This window comes from Oncorhynchus nerka, linkage group LG17, assembly GCF_034236695.1.
Source record: "Oncorhynchus nerka isolate Pitt River linkage group LG17, Oner_Uvic_2.0, whole genome shotgun sequence".
Lineage (NCBI taxonomy): Eukaryota > Metazoa > Chordata > Actinopteri > Salmoniformes > Salmonidae > Oncorhynchus > Oncorhynchus nerka.
The window spans coordinates 8,553,810-8,573,519 of record NC_088412.1 but is presented as its reverse complement, the minus strand read 5'-3'; the positions used below and the strand labels follow the sequence as shown (position 1 = coordinate 8,573,519).

The 19,710-nt window shown below is 44.1% G+C and overlaps 2 protein-coding genes across 2 annotated transcripts; both read left to right on the top strand.

Annotated features, from left to right (window-relative positions):
• The first annotated feature begins 13 nt into the window (after positions 1 to 13).
• On the top strand, positions 14 to 4,351 carry LOC135561311 (probable cyclin-dependent serine/threonine-protein kinase DDB_G0292550). Its single transcript, XM_065002755.1, has 3 exons — positions 14 to 1,036; positions 1,273 to 1,670; positions 3,895 to 4,351. Exons 1-3 carry the CDS (start codon positions 14 to 16, stop codon positions 4,349 to 4,351), a joined length of 1,878 nt encoding a protein of 625 aa, XP_064858827.1.
• Positions 4,352 to 4,595: 244 nt separating this feature from the next.
• Positions 4,596 to 16,104, top strand: LOC115144673 (intestinal mucin-like protein). The gene is made up of 18 exons (XM_065002926.1): positions 4,596 to 4,822; positions 5,004 to 5,178; positions 5,405 to 5,652; positions 6,556 to 6,739; positions 7,225 to 7,438; positions 9,401 to 9,576; positions 10,796 to 10,865; positions 11,048 to 11,148; positions 11,280 to 11,311; positions 11,582 to 11,759; positions 12,031 to 12,135; positions 12,567 to 12,607; positions 13,645 to 13,767; positions 14,138 to 14,242; positions 14,617 to 14,745; positions 15,010 to 15,049; positions 15,266 to 15,389; positions 15,696 to 16,104. The coding sequence occupies exons 1-18, from the start codon at positions 4,682 to 4,684 to the stop codon at positions 15,904 to 15,906; spliced, it is 2,397 nt and encodes a 798-aa protein (XP_064858998.1). The 5' UTR covers positions 4,596 to 4,681; the 3' UTR covers positions 15,907 to 16,104.
• The last annotated feature ends 3,606 nt before the right edge of the window (positions 16,105 to 19,710 follow it).

The following is a 19,710-nucleotide window of genomic DNA, read 5'->3' as shown; positions in this document are numbered from 1 at the left end:
TCTGTTGCGTTGAATGTTTATCAACAACATCACCAAAACCAACAACAACACTAACATCAACAAAAACAACAACAGCACCTTCACCACCAACAACTACCACACCAAAACCACCAACAACAACGACACCAATACAACCAACAACAACAACAGCAATACCTACAACAACAACAACACCACCAACAACAACAAAACTAATACCAACAACAACAACAACACCAATACCATCAACAACCACACCAACAACAACAACTCCAATTCCACCAACGACAACAACACCAATACCACCAACACCATCAACAACACCAATACCACCAACAACTCCAATTCCACCAACAACAACAACAACACCAATACCACCAACACCACCAACAACACCAATACCACCAACAACAACCACACCAATACCAACAACACCAATATCACCAACAACAACAACTCCAATTCCACCAACAACAACAACACCAATACCACCAACAACAACACCACTAACAACAACAACAGCAACAACCACACCAATACCACCAACAACCACACCAACAACACCAACAACAACAACTCCAATTCCACCAACGACAACAACACCAATACCACCAACACCATCAACAACACCAATACCACCAACAACTCCAATTCCACCAACAACAACAACAACACCAATACCACCAACACCATCAACAACACCAATACCACCAACAACTCCAATTCCACCAACAACAACAACAACACCAATACCACCAACACCACCAACAACACCAATACCACCAACAACAACCACACCAATACCAACAACACCAATATCACCAACAACAACAACTCCAATTCCACCAACAACAACAACACCAATACCACCAACAACAACACCACTAACAACAACAACAGCAACAACCACACCAATACCACCAACAACCACACCAACAACACCAACAACAACAACTCCAATTCCACCAACGACAACAACACCAATTCCACCAACACCATCAACAACACCAATACCACCAACAACTCCAATTCCACCAACAACAACAACAACACCAATGCCACCAACACCAATACCACCAACAACAACCACACCAATACCAACAACACCAATACCACCAACAACAACAACACCAATACCACCAACAACAACCACACCAATACCAACAACACCAATACCACCAACAACAACAACACCAATACCACCAACAACAACACCAATACCACCAACACCATCAACAACACCAATACCACCAACAACAACCACACCAATACCAACAACAACAACAACATCAGTACAACCAACAACAACCCACACACACCAACAACCACACCAATTCCAACAACAACAACCACAACAATACCACCAACAACAACCACACCAATACCAACAACAACAACAACAACATCAATACAACCAACAACAACCACACAAACACCAACAACCACACAAATTCCACCAACACCAACCACACCAATTCCACCAACAACAACCACACCAATTCCAACAACAACAACCACAACAATACCACCAACAACAACACCACCAACAACAACAACAACAATAATACCACCAACAACAACCACACAAACACCAACAACCACACCAATTCCACCAACAACAACCACACCAATACCACCAACAACTACCCCCCAGACACCAGAGCCAACAACTACTCCTTGTATTCCTACCTGTGAGTGGTCAGAATGGTATGATGAAGATGATGATAAAGATAAGAGTGATTGGGAAACGTATTGGAATATCACGCAGAGTGGAAAAGAAGTGTGTGAAGATCCACAGGATATTGAATGTGTAGCTACAGACTATCCAAATACAAGCTTAGAGGACTATGTAGCTTCGACAGGCCAAGTTGTGGAGTGCGATGTTGACTTCGGGTTAATATGTGAAGAAAATAAACAAACTCAGAGACCATTTAAGTGCTTTAACTATAAGATTAGAGTCCTCTGTTGCGTTGAATGTTTATCAACAACATCACCAAAACCAACAACAACACTAACATCAACAAAAACAACAACAGCACCTTCACCACCAACAACTACCACACCAAAACCACCAACAACAACGACACCAATACAACCAACAACAACAACAGCAATACCTACAACAACAACAACACCACCAACAACAACAAAACTAATACCAACAACAACAACAACACCAATACCACCAACAACCACACCAACAACACCAACAACAACAACTCCAATTCCACCAACGACAACAACACCAATACCACCAACACCATCAACAACACCAATACCACCAACAACTCCAATTCCACCAACAACAACAACAACACCAATACCACCAACACCATCAACAACACCAATACCACCAACAACAACGACACCAATACCAACAACACCAATACCACCAACAACAACAACTCCAATTCCACCAACAACAACAACACCACCAACAACAACACCACTAACAACAACAACAGCAACAACCACACCAATACCACCAACAACCACACCAACAACACCAACAACAACAACTCCAATTCCACCAACGACAACAACACCAATACCACCAACACCATCAACAACACCAATACCACCAACAACTCCAATTCCACCAACAACAACAACAACACCAATACCACCAACACCATCAACAACACCAATACCACCAACAACAACCACACCAATACCAACAACACCAACAACAACAACTCCAATACCACCAACAACAACCACACCAATACCACCCGAAACAACCACACCAACAACAACACCACCAACACCATCAACAACAACACCAAGAACAACAACAACACCAATACCACCAACAACAACCACACCAATACCACCAACACCATCAACAACACCAATACCACCAACAACCACACCAACAACACCAACAACAACAACTCCAATTCCACCAACGACAACAACACCAATACCACCAACACCATCAACAACACCAATACCAACAACAACAACACCACTAACAACAACAACACCAACAACCACACCAATTCCACCAACACCATCAACAACACCAACAACAACAACCACACCAATACCACCAACAACAACAACACCACCAACACCATCAACAACAACACCAACAACAACAACACCAATACCACCAACAGCAACCACACCAATACCACCAACACCATCAACAACACCAATACCAACAACAACAACAACAACACCAACAACAACCACACCAATACCACCAACAACAACCACACCAATACCAATTCGAAACAACCACACCAATACCAACAACAACAACAACAGCAATACTACCAACAACAACACCAACACCACCACCACCAACAACAACAACAACACCAATACCATCAACAACAACACCAACAACAACAACCACACCATTACCACCAACAACAACCACACCAATACCACCAACAACAACACCACCAACACCATCAACAACACCAACACCACCACCAACAACACCAACAACGACACCAATGCCAACACCAACAACACCAACACCACCAACAACAACAACACCAATACCAACACCACCACCAACAACAACCACACCAATACCACAACCACCAACAACAACAACACCAGTACCACCAACAACAACAACCACACCAACAACAACACCAGTACCACCAACAACAACAACACCAATACCACCAACAGCCACACAAACAACACCAACAACAACAACTCCAATTCCACCAACGACAACAACACCAATACCACCAACACCATCAACAACACCAACACCACCAACAACAACAACAACATCCACACCAATGCCAACACCAACAACACCAACACCACCAACAACAACAACACCAATACCAACACCACCACCAACAACAACCACACCAATACCACAACCACCAACAACAACAACACCAGTACCACCAACAACAACAACCACACCAACAACAACACCAGTACCACCAACAACAACAACACCAATACCACCAACAGCCACACCAACAACACCAACAACAACAACTCCAATTCCACCAACGACAACAACACCAATACCACCAACAACAACAACCACACCAACAACAACAACACCAATACCACCAACACCATCAACAACACCAATACCACCAACAACAACACCAACAACAACCACACCAACAACAACCACACCAATACCACCCGAAACAACCACACCAATACCAACAACAACACCAACACCACCACCAACAACAACACCAACACCACCACCAACAACAACACCATTACCACCAACAACTACCACAGCAACAACAACACCAACACCACCAACTACAACATCAACCACACCACCACCACCACCAACAACCACACCACCACCAACAACAACACTACCACCAACAACTACCACACCATTACCACCAACAACAACCACACCTAAACCACCAACTACAACGGAAGCCATAACTCTAACCACAACCCCAACGACAACAGAAGAATCAACCACAACCCCCAGGACAACTGAAAAACCAACCACAACCCCAACGACAACAGAAGAACCAACCACAACCCCAACGACAACAGAAGAACCAACCACAACCCCAACAACAACAGAAGAACCAACCACAACCCCAACAACAACAGAAGAATCAACCACAACCCCCAGGACAACTGAAAACCAACCACAACCACCCCTGTCATAGATACCACAACCACTAAAGCTCCTACAACAACACCTAAACCACCAACTACAACAGAAGCCACAACTCCAATGACAACCACATCACCAACAACCCATGAATCGGTTGTCACTGGTCCTCCAATAACACCAGAACATCAAGTCAGTTCAATACCAACCACAACTGGGTCACCAACCCCTCCACCAATCACTTGTCCTGAGTGGGACAAAGTGGTAAGTACCTCAATATAACCATCACATAATCAACTGGGCTCCCTTAACGTCAATAACACATGGCCAACATTTGATGTCAACGAGGTCGAAAAGTCCTTTCAGAGACTTATTAATTGATTCCTGTGTGAATTGTGAAAGCTCTCTGATGACGTGCAATTTTCTTTTCTCTCTAAAATATCAGCAAAATGAAACTTTCTGGCTCTGCAACTGCACTTTGGCCAGATGCATTGAAAACAACACCATTGAGATAATTCCGTATGAATGCCCAGAGCCTGAGCCAATCACATGTACCAATGGCAAGAAACCAGTGCTACAATGGGATGAGTTCTACTGCTGCCAACGATTCGTGTGTGACTGTGAGTTGTGAAAGCTTCTTCTTCTTCTCCTCTGACCTGGTCAGGAAGGTAGATGGCCACGTCCAGTTTCTGTAACTAACAAACACGTCCTTATCACTAACGTTTGGAATAATACTCAATATAAATACTCAATATAAATATTACTTCATACATTTTAAAAACAAACATTTTTGTCAGAGGATCGTAATGTCTGTCTGCTTTATAACAGTGTTTATTTTCATGACAGGCGTCTGTGAGGGTTGGGGAGACCCCCATTACATCACCTTCGACGGGCTCTTCTACAGCTTCCAAGGGAACTGTACCTATGTGCTGATGGAGGAGATGTTGCCGCGTCACCACTTCAAGATCTACATCGACAACGTCAACTGTGATCCCACCGAGGACGTGTCTTGTCCTCGATCCATCATCGTGTCCTACCGCTCAACAGTTATAACACTGAAGAATCACAACCTCATTGGAGCTGCTCAGTTGGAGGTAACTTAAGTGGATAAACTGGCTCAGAAATCAATATAAGCAATTCAGGCCATATATATGTTGAATGGCTGGATTTGGGGCCTAAAGGACTGAGAAATTATTTATGTGAAAATGAAAGACAATTCTCTTCCATTATTTCATTCTCTGAACTGAATTGTGCATTAAGTTCTCAACATCCGTAGCTTTCATTGATACAACATATGAATTTGATGTTCTCCATCAACTTAATTCAACCTGTAATGTCATGATATTAGTAAGTATTGCGGTCACCTTCCCTTTTCTTTAAGAGATCCTGACGATTGATCTCTCTCTCTCTTCCATCCCTTTTTCCTATCCTTTTCTATCCCCCCTTTCGTCCATCTGTCTTTCATCCCTCTCTCCCTGCCATCTGTCTTTCATCCCTCTCTCCCTGCCATCTGTCTTTCATCCCTCTCTCCCTGCCATCTGTCTTTCATCCCTTTCTCCCTGCCATCTGTCTTTCATCCCTCTCTCCCTGCCATCTGTCTTTCATCCCTCTCTCCCTGCCATCTGTCTTTCATCCCTCTCTCCCTGCCATCTCTCTTTCATCCCTCTCTCCCTGCCATCTGTCTTTCATCCCTCTCTCCCTGCCATCTGTCTTTCATCCCTCTCTCCCTGCCATCTCTCTTTCATCCCTCTCTCCCTGCCATCTGTCTTTCATCCCTCTCTCCCTGCCATCTGTCTTGCATCCCTCTCTCCCTGCCATCTGTCTTTCATCCCTCTCTCCCTGCCATCTGTCTTTCATCCCTCTCTCCCTGCCATCTGTCTTTCATCCCTCTCTCCCTGCCATCTGTCTTTCATCCCTCTCTCCCTGCCATCTGTCTTTCATCCCTCTCTCCCTGCCATCTGTCTTTCATCCCTCTCTCCCTGCCATCTGTCTTTCAGGCTCTTATTGATGGAGTTTCCCTGAGACTACCCTTCACGCGGCACGGTGTGAAGGTGATGAACTCTGGTATCAACATGGTCTTGGAGATAGCACACCTCCAGGTGGTAGTTACCTTTGGAGTCACTGGCTTCAGCGTCAACCTTCCTTGGCAACACTTTGGCAACAATACACAGGGTCATTGTGGTAAGGACTTAGTTTCATTCATTTGTTGTCCTCAAACTATGTATCTTGGGCATTTAAACATAAGAGCTGAGAAATGATTGTGAATCACTGAAGTTAAACAGAGAGCGGTCACTTGGTATTCTGAGTATGGTGTGAGAAAGCCTAATGGAGAAGTCTTTGAATTGATGGAAATCATTTATCCAAGGTTGGAGGTGAACAACTAGCCTGGTCCCAGATCTGTTTGGGTTCTTTTTACCAAAACCCTATGGTTGTTGTCAGATATCGAACCATAGGATTTGGCAAGACAGCACAAACTGATCAGGGACCAGGCTAGCAAACAATGGTTTGGGCTTTCCTGTCTGATGTCTGTGTCTGATATTTTTACTGTATGTGCTGTACTAAATGTGAGAGAGCTCCAACAAAGATGTCCAATGTATGTATTAGTTTTAATAGCTGCAAATGGCAAAATAAACGACTTGAACCTGAACTGTATGCATCTCTTCCAGGAACATGTAGCAACAACCAGGCTGATGACTGCATGTTGCCTGGAGGTCAGCTGGTGGAGAACTGTGCTCTGATGGCAGACTACTGGCCAGCCAAGGACCTCTACCAACCTGACTGCCATGTGCCACCTGGAATCCCCACCAACTCTCCTCTCCCTGAACCCACACAGAAGCCATGCAAGCCAGACTCCTCTATCTGTGATCTCCTGAAAGACAGGTAAACCTCCCTAAAGGCACTGTGATCTCCTGAAGGGCAGGTAAACCTCCCTAAAGGCACTGTGATCTCCTGAATGACAGGTAAACCTCCCTAAAGGCACTGTGATCTCCTGAAGGACAGTGTAACCTCCCTAAAGGCACTGTGATCTCCTGAAGGACAGTGTAACCTCCCTAAAGGCACTGTGATCTCCTGAAGGACAGGTAAACCTCCCTAAAGGCACTGTGATCTCCTGAAGGACAGGTCTACCTTCGTAAAGGCACTGTGATCTCCTGAAAGACAGGTCAACCTCCCTAAAGGCACTGTGATCTCCTGAAGGACAGGTAAACCTCCCTAAAGGCACTGTGATCTCCTGAAGGACAGTGTAACCTCCCTAAAGGCACTGTGATCTCCTGAAGGACAGGTAAACCTCCCTAAAGGCACTGTGATCTCCTGAAGGACAATGTAACCTCCCTAAAGGCACCGTGATCTCCTGAAGGACAGGTCCACCTCCCTAAAGGCACTGTGATCTCCTGAAGGACAGGTAAACCTCCCTAAAGGCACTGTGATCTCCTGAAGGACAGGTAAACCTCCCTAAAGGCACTGTGATCTCCTGAAGGACAGGTAAACCTCCCTAAAGGCACTGTGATCTCCTGAAGGACAGGTCTACCTTCGTAAAGGCACTGTGATCTCCTGAAAGACAGGTCAACCTCCCTAAAGGCACTGTGATCTCCTGAAGGACAGGTCTACCTTCGTAAAGGCACTGTACAAGTTCTCTAATCAAATGTCATGCTTAGGGTGATTTAAATGACACAAATGCTGTGTGGGAAAATTGCCAGCCACTCCATTGAACAGTCTGCCAGGAGTGGCCAGCTACTCCATTGAACAGTCTGTGCTGAGGGGCCAGCTACTCCGTTGAACAGTCTGTCAGGAGTAGCCAGCTACTCCATTTAACAGTCTGTCAGGAGTGGCCAGCTACTCCATTGAACAGTCTGTCAGGAGTGGCCAGCTATTCCATTAAACAGTCTGTCAGGAGTAGCCAGCTACTCCATTTAACAGTCTGTCAGGAGTGGCCAGCTACTCCATTGAACAGTCTGTCAGGAGTGGCCAGCTATTCCATTAAACAGTCTGTCAGGAGTAGCCAGCTACTCCATTTAACAGTCTGTCAGGAGTGGCCAGCTACTCCATTGAACAGTCTGTCAGGAGTGGCCAGCTATTCCATTAAACAGTCTGTCAGGAGTAGCCAGCTACTCCATTTAACAGTCTGTCAGGAGTGGCCAGCTACTCCATTGAACAGTCTGTCAGGAGTGGCCAGCTATTCCATTGAACAGTCTGTCAGGAGTAGCCAGCTACTCCATTTAACAGTCTGTCAGGAGTGGCTAGCTACTCCATTGAACAGTCTGTCAGGTGTGGCCAGCTACTCCATTGAACAGTCTGTCAGGAGTGGCCAGCTACTCCATTGAACAGTCTGTCCTGAGGGGCCAGCTACTCCATTGAACAGTCTGTGCTGAGTGGCCAGCTACTCCATTGAACAGTCTGTCAGGTGTGGCCAGCTACTCCATTGAACAGTCTGTCAGGTGTGGCCAGCTACTCCATTGAACAGTCTGTCAGGAGTGGCCAGCTACTCCATTTAACAGTCTGTCAGGAGTGGCCAGCTACTCCGTTGAACAGTCTGTGCTGAGTGGCCAGCTACTCCATTGAACAGTCTGTCAGGAGTAGCCAGCTACTCCATTGAACAGTCTGTCAGGAGTCCAGCTACTCCATTGAACAGTCTGTCAGGAGTTTGAGTAAAGTTATAAAACCTGTTGTAACTATCAACAATCTAACTTATCACAGACTAAATTCTCACATGCAATGATGTAGCTCTATACCCCTAACCTAGACACAAAGGTGTGTTCTGTGTCTGACAGAAACCAATATGAATCTTACAGTGTATTTGGAAGGTCTGTTTCTCATATTCTTTCATCTCTGGTTTTCAATCCACAGCATTTTTGCAGCCTGTCATCCATTTGTCTCACCTGACAACTTCTACAAGGGCTGTGTCTATGACAGCTGTCACGTGTCCAACCCAGCGGTGGAGTGCACCAGTCTGCAGACATACGCTGCTGCCTGTGCCCAGTTCGGAGTATGCATCTACTGGAGAAACCACACCGAGCTCTGTGGTAGGCTTCCTGTACTCGTTGAAAACATCCTGACTCACCAGGTTAAATAAGACTCACCTAATAAGGATAGATAAATAAGTCCACCATTGAAGAGATATGAAGTACTGTGTAGAAGACCAGGAACAAGGAACTGTGTAGATGAGACCAGGAACAATACTATACGAACACAACTTAGTGTGTGTTGTAGATCAGACCAGGAACAATACTATACTAACACAACTTAGTGTGTGTTGTAGATCAGACCAGGAACAATACTATACTAACACAACTTAGTGTGTGTTGTAGATCAGACCAGGAACAATACTATACTAACACAACTTAGTGTGTGTTGTAGATCAGACCAGGAACAATACTATACTAACACAACTTAGTGTGTGTTGTAGATCAGACCAGGAACAATACTATACTAACACAACTTAGTGTGTGTTGTAGATGAACACACAATAGAGGAGGGGGGTTTCTATTTGTAAATATTAGATTAGTGCATTTTTGTATTTGAAGTGATAAATGATGGAGATAGTGGACATCCTTGTCTGGTTCCCCTTTGTAATGTGTAATATAGTATCGGCCTTCAGTCCTACAATCAACTGATTGTAAATAATGACTGTAGTCAGAACATGTTTCCATTGTGATAACACTTTTTACATCAGCAGTTGTCACAAAGTGCTTATACAGAAACCCAGCCTAAAACCCCAAACAGCAAGCAATACAGATGTAGAAGCACGGTGGCTAGGACAAACTAGGAAGAACCTAGGAAGAAACCAGAATCTGAGGGGTAGCCAGTCCTCTTCTGGCTGTGCTGGGTGGAGATTGTAAGAGTACATGGCAATTAAAGCCAGATCGTTCAGCAACAGGTTCGGTAGAGATAGGGTCGAAACAGCTAAATCGTTGAACAGGACAGGGTTCCATAGATGCAGCCACAACAGCAGAAATTGGATCAGCATTACGACCAGGTTGACTGGGGACCGGCACAGCCAGGAGTCGTCAGGCCAGATGGTCCTGAGGCTCAGGTCCTCTGTGAAGGGAGAGAGAGAGAGAGAATAATTAGGGGTAGCATACTGAAGGTCACACAGGACACCAGAGATAACAGGAGAATTATACCAGATAGGACAGTCTGAACCTCGCCCCCCGGCACATAGACTATTGCAGTATATATACTGGAGACTGAGACAGGGGGTTCGGGTGTCACTATAGACTGAGTTGTACCTTTCTTCAACAGCCAGCGACTGTCCAGCTGACAAAGTCTACAAGCCCTGCGGTCCTGCAGAACAGCCAACCTGTGATGACAAGTAGGTTTCTATTTCGAGATTGTCTAACGCAAAAACATCCTTGCTTTCATGTTTTATGTTAACTGAGGTAGACAACGTTATGACTGTCAAATAAGACAAAGAGAAAATACCTACCTACAGTTAAAGATAGAGTTGTTGTACATAGGAAATAGGAGTTGTCACTGTAATGTTGTGTTCTACAGTCCAGACGAGTCTAGGATGAACTTCACCACAGAAGGCTGCTTCTGTCCTGATGGGATGAAACTCTACAACAAGGACTCAGGGATCTGTGTTGATAAGTGTGGTGAGTGTTCCCAGTTACTCCCATTGGTCCATTTCATGTTGACGACACAAAGATGGTTAGGACTTAACCTTTCCAAGGATGTTTGAGGTCTATGAATGTTCTACTAAATGGTGGTGTTTGTGTTTTTGAAGGATGCATTGACCCTGAAGGAGTTCCGCGAGAGGTAAGTTAGGCCTTTTGGTTTTGATTCATCGTTATTTTATTTGACTAATTAATATAGAATGTTATCTAGTCCACTGGCTCTGTCATGGATGATGCCAGAGGTTTATATGAGGACCTACTTACAGCGTCCACACAGTATTATCCACATTGTCTGAATGCCAAATGGCCCCCTTATGCCCTATATTTAGCCCCCTATGTCCTATTTAGTGCACTACATTTGACCAAACCCATTGATAGAACCACACTCCCTTCTTGTTGTATCTCATCACAGTTCAACGAGAGGTTTGAGTACAAGTGCCAGGATTGCGTTTGTTTGGAATCCACCAAGACTGTGAACTGTAAACCCAAGGTCTGCTCCAAACCACCAGTAGAGATATGCACTGGACCAGGCTTTGTATATGTCAACCAAACCGATCCATCCGATCCATGCTGCTCCAACCTCGCCTGCCGTAAGGATCTCACAACACCTTTTTACCTTACATATTATACTCAGATCTATTTCAACAGTATTGTGCCGAGCTGAGCCGTACTGTGCTGGCTTGGATATGTTCTTTTCACACGGTCCTTTCCAGCACGGGTCCAGGATCTAGGGTTGATGTGTAACCAGGCCAGTGCCGTACAGCTGGGCTCAGCTCAGTCGTGTTGAAAACACACACATAGTGAAGACATGAATCAGCTCATATTATTATGTTCATACTCTGCTATTGTTTCCCCTCCTAGGTTGTGACAGCAGCACTTGCCCACCTACCAACATGAACTGTCCTATTGGGTTCGTGCCAGTGGTTTCAGTCCCTGAGGGGAAATGCTGTCCAGAACACACATGTGGTAATGTCTCTTTACCTAGATCTATACTATCTACATGTGGTATGGTCTCTTTACCTAGATCTATACTATCTACATGTGGTAATGTCTCTTTACCTAGATCTATACTATCTACACGTGGTAATGTCTCTTTACCTAGATCTATACTATCTAGACTATCTAGACTATCTACACGTGGTAATGTCTCTTTACCTAGATCTATACTATCTAGACTATCTACATGTGGTATGGTCTCTTTAACTATATCTAGACTATCTACATGTGGTATGGTCTCTTTAACTATATCTAGACTATCTAGTATTCCTGTGTTTGTATTGCTGAGACAATACCAGTTATTTTAGACAGTCCCATGGATTGGTTGTCTGTGTCTTTCTCTCAATTGGTTGTCTGTGTCTCTCTCTCAATTGGTTGTTTGTGTCTCTTGTCTCTTTCAGAGCCTAAAAGAGTTTGTCTTCACAAAGGCGTTGAATACCTGGTAATGACAAACTATTCTGCTCTCTCATCTGAAATGTTCATTACATAAATAAACACTGTTGGTTTTTACCTGTTTTAATATATTGCATTATGTGGACAGTAAGTCTCAGACGCTATATGGGTTCATGTCAAATAGTGTCAGAGACAGTGGGTGTCCTGGTTCCCCTGTGTTAGAGACAGTGGGTATCCTGGTTCCCCTGTGTTAAAGACAGTGGGTATCCTGGTTCCCCTGTGTCAGAGACAGTGGGTATCCTGGTTCCCCTGTGTTAGAGACAGTGGGTATCCTGGTTCCCCTGTGTTAGAGACAGTGGGTATCCTGGTTCCACTGTGTCAGAGACAGTGGGTATCCTGGTTCCCCTGTGTTAGAGACAGTGGGTATCCTGGTTCCCCTGTGTTAGAGACAGTGGGTATCCTGGTTCCCCTGTGTTAGAGACAGTGGGTATCCTGGTTCCCCTGTGTTAGAGACAGTGGTTATCCTGGTTCCCCTGTGTTAGAGACAGTGGGTATCCTGGTTCCCCTGTGTCAGAGACAGTGGGTATCCTGGTTCCCCTGTGTCAGAGACAGTGGGTATCCTGGTTCCCCTGTGTCAGAGACAGTGGGTATCCTGGTTCCCCTGTGTCAGAGACAGTGGGTATCCTGGTTCCCCTGTGTCAGAGACAGTGGGTATCCTGGTTCCCCTGTGTTAGAGACAGTGGGTATCCTGGTTCCCCTGTGTTAGAGACAGTGGGTATCCTGGTTCCCCTGTGTTAGAGACAGTGGGTATCCTGGTTCCCCTGTGTTAGAGACAGTGGGTATCCTGGTTCCCCTGTATCAGAGACAGTGGGTATCCTGGTTCCCCTGTGTTAGAGACAGTGGGTATCATGGTTCCCCTGTGTCAGAGACAGTGGGTATCCTGGTTCCCCTGTGTCAGAGACAGTGGGTATCCTGGTTCCCCTGTGTTAGAGACAGTGGGTATCATGGTTCCCCTGTGTCAGAGACAGTGGGTATCATGGTTCCCCTGAAGTAATGTGTAATGTAATGAGTTACTTGTTCTTCTAGCCCAATTCTAAAGTACCGAGATCAGAGTGCCAGGAGTGCACCTGCACCAACAAAGTGGACCCCAAGTCTGGTCTTTACCAAATTGACTGTGGATTCATGCAATGTGACGAAGATTGTGAAAAGGTAACAACTGGTACAGCTGCCGTGTCTGCTCACATTTCAAATATTTACCAAAAGTTGAAATACCATTGAGTAGCTTAAATGTATTCAGTCAATGAGTTTTTATACTTTAATCGGCTGGTTTCCTAGACCCAGATTAAGTAAGTAAGTAAACCTTGTCTGATTCAGAACTGCCGACAGATTAAGCCCAGTCCTTGCTTTTAAAAATAATTCTCAATTGGTGGTGAGGCATCTGTTCTTGAGTTCTTCTATTCTGTAGAGTCTCCTGGGAAGGCAATCGGTTGTATTCACACTTTAATAACGTGTATTATCATCATCATCATTATTTTTAGTTGTTGCAGCAAGTCACTCATGTGTTCCTCTTCTCCTGCAGGGATATGAGTACCAGGAGCCAGACTACTCCTCAGATGACTGCTGTGGTAAATGTGTTCAGACCCACTGTGTCCTCCAGATCAATGGGACCATGCAGTTGTTGAAGGTAGGTACCGTTTCTGTCAGTTTAACTGTCACAGATTAACTAAGAAGTAGTAAGTAAGTCTCTGTTAAATGTCTATATTGTTTGTGCGGCTGTGTGTGTGGAACAAGCTTCCCCATAAAATGAGGACAGAGGAGTGCCTGCCCATCTCCCTAAAACCACTGAAACCCCACCTCTTTAAAGAGCGTGTTAAATAAGTCCCAGTCCGCCCCACCCACTACGAGTGGTGTATGTTGTTGTCTCACTTAGCGATCTGAAGACACATGCACTAATGTAAAAAACGTTTTGGATAAGAGCGTCTGCTAAATGACAAACATTTCATGTCAAATGTGTGTGTGTGTGTGTGTGTGTGTGTGTGTGTGTGTGTGTGTGTCCAGCATGGAGATACATGGTCTGCTCCTGGTGACAAGTGCCAGCAGTACAGCTGTGTGAAAAACGGTGATAGTTATCTGACCCAGAGCTCCAACATCCATTGCCCACCCTTCCAGCAGGCCAACTGCCAGCCTGTGAGTACAGTACACAACATAACAAGAACAGAAAGGCCAGCCTGTGAGTACAGTACTCAACATAACAAGAACAGAAAGGCCTGCTGACTGCATATGCTCTCGATTACCAACCTTATTGACAATGTTTCGATCCACAATCATTTTCATCAGATCCACAGTACAGTACACACAAAATACCAGTTTCATTTGACAGAAAAATTACTTCTCTTGTCCTAATATGAAATGTATTATGTAAAGAAAACGTTGAAACTTTTTTCTCCACAGGGTTCAATTCAGACCGCTGCAAACGGCTGCTGTAGAATTTGTAAGTATGAAAGAGAAATATTCAAAGCTGTTAACAATTTCATATCAGGATTGGAATGCGATCAGATTCATGCATCATAAAACCACTGATATTCCTAATTGATAATGATTGACAAGGAGAGCCACCTTGTAGTCAGTGAACTCAAACAGGTGCAGCTCTTTTTCATGGCCTTTCCAGACAGATCATGTATAACGATGCGTCTCCCTCCAATACCAGGTGTGGAGAAGGACAAGGCCTGTAAGGTAGGATCCATGAAGAGTTTCATCAACCACAAGAGCTGCCAGTCTGTTGAGGAGGTGGAGATGCCGTACTGTGAGGGATCCTGCAACACCTTCACCAAGTGAGTGTGGAAACAATGCGAATATTACAACCCAGTGGAGCCTCATCACAGCCATAACACCATGGGGAGGGTTCCAGTATCCAGTTTAAAAAGCCTAGTGATGGACTGAACATCATTTTAAATGAATCTCCATTGAACATGCTTCTTAGTCCAGGACTAGGTTTAATCTGTGTCTGGGACACACACACACCCCTAAATGTATTTGTGTTTTGTGAAACATGTCATTTGTTGAGGTGTCTTTGTCTCTTGGGGAGTAGATGATCTCTTAATCTCTGTGAACACCTCTCTTTCACTCCCGTCCTCCAGGTACTCTGCCATGGCTGCGTCTCTGGACCACTCCTGTGCCTGTTGCCAGGAGTCCCGGTCCAGTAACCGCACGGTGGACCTACGGTGTCTGAATGGAGATGTGGTGCCCTACACCTACCTACACGTGGAAGAGTGTAGCTGCAGACACAGCGACTGCAACAGAGCCATTAGGGTGCCTGCCCGCAGGACACGCAGCAACACGCTGGTGTAAATGGGATCTGTACTAATACAGATGGGAATGGTCCAGCACCAATCCACTCGCTGCTTACTAAGGAACACCCTGCTACCCTGCTTCACATGGCTGTTATTTATCTAATCGCTTTGATTTATATGTCAAATGTAGATTAAATCATATTTAAAATGTAGAAATGTATGCTTAATTATCTTATTAAAATGCAACCTTCAAATACTTATGTCCGTTGTTTGTTTTCTTGTAGAAGTGCATGCACCTTGTTTTAGAAAGCTTTGGTTTATTAAGCTGTGAAACCTCTGTAGCCTTCTTTACACTGGCAGTTTGAAGTGATTCCTCCCCCCTAAAACGTGTTGCACATCAGATTAGAATCTGTATATTTTCCAACAGTTTGAACAGACAAAAAGCACATGGAAGCAGATATTTCCAGCCACATTTCAAACCACCTTCAAAGGTAATGCGACTTGAGTCTGAACCATCAAATCTTGCTCAATTTGACCTCAGGTGGTTTTTATTTGGCATTTTGCTTGCTAGCTTATTTGATGACAGATTAACGTTTGGTAGCTAACTAGCTTGTTATTAATTGTTAATGAGTGAATATTCTAGAAAGCTAAACAGCTACCTAGCTAGCTAGTTGACTGCTGTGGCTAGCTAAACAGCTACCTAGCTAGCTAGTTGACTGCTGTGGCTACGTAGCTAGCTAGTTGACAGCTGTGGCTAGCAAAACCCGACTTGTTTTGAAAGTTGGATAATCTTGTCCTTCAAGACGTTAAAAGTGTTCTTACACTATGATTCTGGACATTCAAAACAACTAGGAAACGTCCATGGCAGGCATTATTGTCACCTTAGCTTGCTACTTAACCTCTGAGTGATAGGAAGCATGAGCGCCACCAATCAGCCTGCACCACTGCACACACATTACTAAGACAACTAGCGTAGCCATGTCAACAAATGACTGCTGTCTGAATACACACATTACTAAGACAACTAGCGTAGCCATGTCAACAAATGACTGCTGTCTGAATACACACATTACTAAGACAACTAGCGTAGCCATGTCAACAAATGACTGCTGTCTGAATACACACAGAAAGGTGATTTGGTCACTTGTAACTGTTTGGACAGTCAGTATTCCAAAACAGATTTGAAAAACAAAACTGATCTGAGCATTAAGGCCTGCAGTGTAAACAAGGCTTTAGCTCTTTGGTGGATGACAGTTAGAGAGTCATCCCTGACATTATAATACAGAAATATATATTTGTTGTTTTGTGTTTTATCATACAGTACTAAAGTAGTACTATATTTACAAGAGGTTAGGATTAACCCTGCAAACAAAAATTAACATCACGATATCAAATCAAATCAAATTTTATTGGTCACATACACATAGTTAGCAGATGGTAGCCTAGTGGTTAGAGCGTTGGTAGTAACCGGAATCTGTTCTTGTTCTTGTTAGAGCGTTGGTAGTAACCGGAAGGTTGCAAGTTCAAATCCCCGAGCTGACAAGGTACAAATCTGTCGTTCTGCCCCTGAACAGGCGGTTAACCCACTGTTCCTAGGCCGTCATTGAAAATAAGAATTTGTTCTTAACTGACTTGCCTAGTTAGATAAAATAAAAATAAAATGTTAATGCGAGTGTAGCGAAATGCTTGTGCCTCTAGATCCAACAATGCAGCAATAACCAACGAGTAATCTAGCTAACAATTCCACAACTACTACCTTATACACACATCTAAAGGGGTGAATGAGAATATGTACATATAAGTATATGGATGAGCGATGGCTGAGCAGCATAGGCAAGTTGCCATAGACGGTGTAAGATACAGCACATACATGTGATATGAATAATGTAAGATATGTAAACATATTATTTAGAGTGGCGTTGTTTAAAGTGATCCATTTATTAAAGTAGGAGCCTGTCTCCTGTTTCTGCAGTGTGAGTCAGCTTGATGCACCAGTACACCACCTAGACAGGACGCTAGTCTATCTCCTGTTTCTGTAATGTTCCACTTTAGGGCTTACAGAATGTGGTTGTTTTTAAATTAATTTGTATAAGACTGGAATTGGATTGAAGGGGGAGAACTCAATGGCAGTTACATTTTTTGGAATTGACCCAAAACCTTGTTCCCACCTGGAAAGAGCTGTCCGGTAGACAAGATTAAATTGACTCCAACCCTGTTTGTGTGTCTCCCGGATGCTAGGTACTCTGCATAGAAAAACACCTTGATGTCAGGTGATGTCTACCAGTAACAGGAAGGTGGAGATGGGCAGTACCAGATCTTTATCTTGTCAGCTCAGGGATTCAATCCTGCAACCTTTCGGTTACTGGCCCAAAACTCCAACCACTAGGCTACCTGCCACCCCATTTATCTTAACACGGAACCCAAACCGGCAGCGCGCGTGCGTGCGCCATCGTGCATAAATGTATTTTGTCCCCCTACACCAAACGCAATCACGACACGCAGGTTAAAATATCAAAACAAACTCTGAATCAATGACATTAATTTGGGGACAGGTCGAAAAGCATTAAACATGTATGGCAATTTAGCTAGTTAGTTTGCACTTGCTAGCTAATGTGTCCTATTTAGCTAGCTTGCTGTTGCTAGCTAATTTGTCCTGGGATATAAACCTTGAGTTGTTATTTTACCTGAAATGCACAAGGTCCTCTACTCCGACAATTAATCCACACATAAAACGGCCAACTGAATAGTTTCTACTCATCTCTACTTCCTCCAGCCTTTTTCATCTTTGAACTTATATGGTGATTGGCATCTACACTTTCATAGTATTACCACGACGACCGGCAAAACATTTCGTCTTTCAATCACCCACGTGGGTATAACCAATGAGGAGATGGCACGTGGGTGCTACCTGCTTCTATAAACCATTGAGGAGATGGGAGAGGCAGGACTTGAAGCCCGATCTGCGTCAGAAATAGAACTGACTTCTATTTTAGCCCTTGGCAACGCAGATGCTCGTTGGCGTGCACGAGCAGTGTGGGTGCAATAATTTAATAACATGGATTTCTAAATTTATTTTGCGACGCTCGCACACGTGATGTGTCCGGTCTGGTCAGCATGTTAAGGGTAACCAAGGGTCTCTCTAATGATCTTATAGGCTACTTATTGGCTACCTTCATCTCTACATTATTATAGACATGTGTAACGGATGTGAAACGGCTAGCTTAGTTAGCGGTGCGCGCTAAATAGCGTTTCAATCGGTGACATCACTTGCTCTGAGACCTTGAAGTAGTAGTTCCCCTTGCTCTGCTTTTGTGGAGCGATGGGTAACAATGCTTCGTGGGTGACTGTTGTTGATGTGTGCAGAGGGTCCCTGGTTTGTGCCCGGGTATGGGCGAGGGGACGGTCTAAAAGTTATACTGTTACATATGCATTATTTGTCTAGCTTTTCTATGCAAACATATTCAACTTAATTAAAAAGCATTAAGGCATTTTCTTTCTCGTTTTATTATTTGTTGTGTGTTGCAGTGATGTGTGACTTGTGTTGGAAATCTTGGATTAAAGAACTAATTAGATTATAGCCTTATACGGAGTGGCTGCTAAAGGTCCCGATGCTTCTGTGCACGAGCATGTACTTTACAAACAGTCTCTGCACTACTCCTTCAACTGTTCAGAGAACGTGTTACTCTAACGAATGGTGCTTGTTTACTAAAGCTAGATCAAAGCTGAATCAATGTCTACAAGATCACATAGCGATAATATTGTACATAACAGAACCCAATGTAATGCCATAGTTTAACGTTACTGTAAGAAAAATTTAAAAAACACCACACAATTTCATAAAAGATGTTAGGATGATTGTGCA